At 29.5% G+C, this 3,222-nt stretch overlaps 1 protein-coding gene across 1 annotated transcript; it reads right to left on the bottom strand.

The window, feature by feature from the left end:
- On the bottom strand, positions 1-2,890 carry LOC107450288 (F-box/LRR-repeat protein 6). Its single transcript, XM_016066046.4, has one exon. It carries the CDS (start codon positions 2,652-2,654, stop codon positions 1,362-1,364), a length of 1,293 nt encoding a protein of 430 aa, XP_015921532.3. The 5' UTR covers positions 2,655-2,890; the 3' UTR covers positions 1-1,361.
- Between the last annotated feature and the right edge of the window lie 332 nt (positions 2,891-3,222).

Here is a 3,222-nt window from a genome sequence, read left to right as displayed (position 1 = left end):
CTCTGCTCTTTTGCTTGCTTCTGGTACCAGCATTTCATTGCCACTATATTGTTCTACTGGTTTTTTAATCAGCACGAGTTCAGTATTTGTAGCATAATGTAATCTTTCATTCATATAATTAGTTAAAAAGAAAATTTCCAAAATTGAAAACAAATAATAAAAAAAATAACAACTCTAATTTGAAAAATCTAATTTCAAACATCAGATGAATCTGTTACAGCATTAGAACCATAAATTGTTTGGTAAATTTGTCACTATATTTATTTAAATAAAATACTTTAATTAGTTTATTTAACAAAGCTACACACAAGTAAAGTAATTTGATAAAAAATTGGTTATTTTGTTTTTATCCAAGATTACAACCAAAAAGTAACAAAATTCAAAAAATTGTTAATCCTGCTGAAAATAACAAAGAAAAATTGTAAATATCAGAATTGACACAATTTTATACTCCATTGCATGTTAAGAAAAGACCATTGCAGTATAGGATTTAAGTAATCATCTGCGACTGAATATAGTTCTGTTTTAATTTGTTATCAAATTATACAAATATGCTTCCATGCTAAAACATGAAAACTTTTGTGTTAAACGCGTCAGGCAGAAGTTTAATTTGTGCTATCTTTTAGGATATCAGAGAAATATTAAAAAAAGGTTCTAGTTTTATGACCTTACTGGAATTCAATACTTGGAAACTTATTTTGATAAAGGAGAAAATTAATTCTGAAAAAGAAACAACTATATCATGTTGTATCAGCGCTGGATTCGATTAGACTACTAAAAATAAGAGATTTCTGTAGTGTGATCTGTGAAAGAATAATCGCCAAGTCTTGGGAACTTCCAAACAACGGCCCGTAAGAAACTAAAAAAAAGAAAAAACATCCTGAAAAGAGACCAACTCCTAGTCACCCCCACGCAAACATCAACATGTTTTTTTTTTAAACAAAACATTTCTGTTTAAAATTTATTTGGCTTTTTGGAATCCATTTGGCATGTACTAGAAGTTAACAGGCTCTTTTCATAGAAATTTTTTTTTTTTAATAAAGAACTTGCAATAGAGTATAATACACAAAACTAAATTTAAATATTAAAATAAGCAATAATAATTGATTGCTTTAGTTTTAAAGTAAAACTCGGTTATTAAAAATACATTATATATAAAATAACTGCATCAAATGCAAAAACTGTTGACATAACTTGTTTAAATCATCAATTACATAAATTTTGAAAACAGGAAATTTTATCTGTTAAATAATTTAATATTATATCCATAAGAAACTAGAAAAGTTTTGAAAAATGAGAACCTAAAAATAATTAAAAATTTTACAAAATGTTGGATTAAAAAAAATTCATTTTAAAAGTTGTCAATCAAATGGATCAATTGAGTTAAGTAAAATCAAATCTCTATGCAACTTTTTAATTTTAGCTCTACCAAGATAATTTTGATTAAAACCCCGTCCCATACTACGACAGGAAGTCAAGTTCAAGGATGTAAGCTTATCACAATTTTCTAATATAATACACACTGTTTTTTCATTTATTCTTGTGTTACTTACATCTAAATATTCTAATTCAACCATTCTATCTTCTAAAACAAGTGAACTTAAAACTTGGTTAATGGAGTCTGAACTTGTTCTTGAAACATCAAGAGTACGAAGGCTTTTGACCCGTGTAGTCAATATATCCCTCAACCTTAAAGTTAAGTGAAGTTGAGTTCCAGATAAATATAAATTTTCTAACTGGGTGGCAGGCAGAGATAATACACCATAAATAGAGATAGATTTACAACCTCTTATATCTAAAGTTTTTAAACTTTGGGAATCAAATAAAATATTGTTTAAATCTTTGTCTGTGAAACTACTTTCTGCATTATTTGGAAGAGAAAATGTTTCCAGATGAGGAAAACCTGATAGGGATTTTATCTGATGTTGGGAAAAAGTAACAGGAAAACTTAACCGTAGATCTTTAATCTTCCTACAGTTTTTCTGAACAACATCAATAGGAAATGTAGATTTTCCAGCATGTTTGATGTTTTCAATAAAGAGTTTTTCAAGATTATGGCAACAATCTGCAATTAAAACTAACAATTTGGTAAATGATGAAATTTCGGAATGTGATAAGTCAATAACTATCATATTCTGACCCCGGATTGTCAGAAAATCATTTAACATTTCAGGAGAAATTTTATACATTTGAAATATCATGTCATGTCGCTTTTTAATGTTGTAACCTAATTTCTGAAGTTCGAAACTGTAATCTTCTTGAGAAAATTTTATTTCACGCAACATTTTACAATGTTTTGCAATGTATGTAACAGTTGATTCATCCAAATGACGTACTTTTGAGAAATCAATTCTCTTTAAGTTTGGCAGGTACTGAAAAATGGTTAATGCTTCTGCGGAGAATTTCTTTTTGGATAAACTATATACGAGTTCTTCTGTTTTCGACAAATAACCACTTTTACAAAGTTCATATAAATAATCTTCTGACAACGAACCGTCAAATTTTCGCCAAAAGATGTAGTCTTTACAAATGCTATTCCATTCCTCACAAACTTTAGAGATGCATAAATAAAAATTACTTTGCTTTTCAGTAGCAATATAATAAGCAAAAATTTTATCCATTATTTCTTTAGGAAAATCTATAATATTAACCATTTTCGATCACTTTGAATAATCTAATGATATAACGAAATTCGTTTATACAAACCTAACATAGAAAATGGTCAAGTAAAGAAATCCTGCAAGAGTATCATAATTTTGAAATATTTCAACTCAAATTTTATAAATTTGACTCAACTTAATTTTATAAATTGAATATATTCAATGTATTATTAGGTGAGAAGAAGATGATGATGATGATTGTTGGCGTTCTGTTTTGGAGCTTTATGCAGTTTTCAGCTTATAGCTCGCTTATGTCCAGGGTGGCGAGATAAGTGGGTGATTATAGTATGCGGATAGATTTTAGGTAATGCATAAAGTAGTGTAGCTTGCGTTTGTCTGTTGCTTGGCCACCAAAATATAGAGGCCCGCTCTTTCCCGTTCTAGCCTACAGTAAGTGTGGAAACAAAAATATAGTGCACCTCCAGCCTCCCTCCGCGAGGGTAATAATTCAAAGCTGTCAAATTGAAAACCCGTTTCACTGTCTCCCCTACTTTTTTGGTGGGTAAGGGGTGTTAAGTAACTCGAAACTAATTGACTGACCACTGTCTCTTGCAACCCGCGA

The sequence above is a fragment of the Parasteatoda tepidariorum genome, chromosome 1 (genome assembly GCF_982258835.1).
Source record: "Parasteatoda tepidariorum strain Cologne lab strain chromosome 1, Ptep-v5.0, whole genome shotgun sequence".
Classification (NCBI taxonomy): domain Eukaryota; kingdom Metazoa; phylum Arthropoda; class Arachnida; order Araneae; family Theridiidae; genus Parasteatoda; species Parasteatoda tepidariorum.
The sequence above is the reverse complement of the archived record's forward strand: the minus strand, read 5'-3'. Positions and strand labels throughout refer to the sequence as shown.

Coding starts and splice junctions, on each gene's coding strand:
- LOC107450288 (XM_016066046.4), bottom strand. CDS start 2,654: ATGGTTAATATTATAGATTTTCCTAAAGAAATAATGGATAAAATTTTT.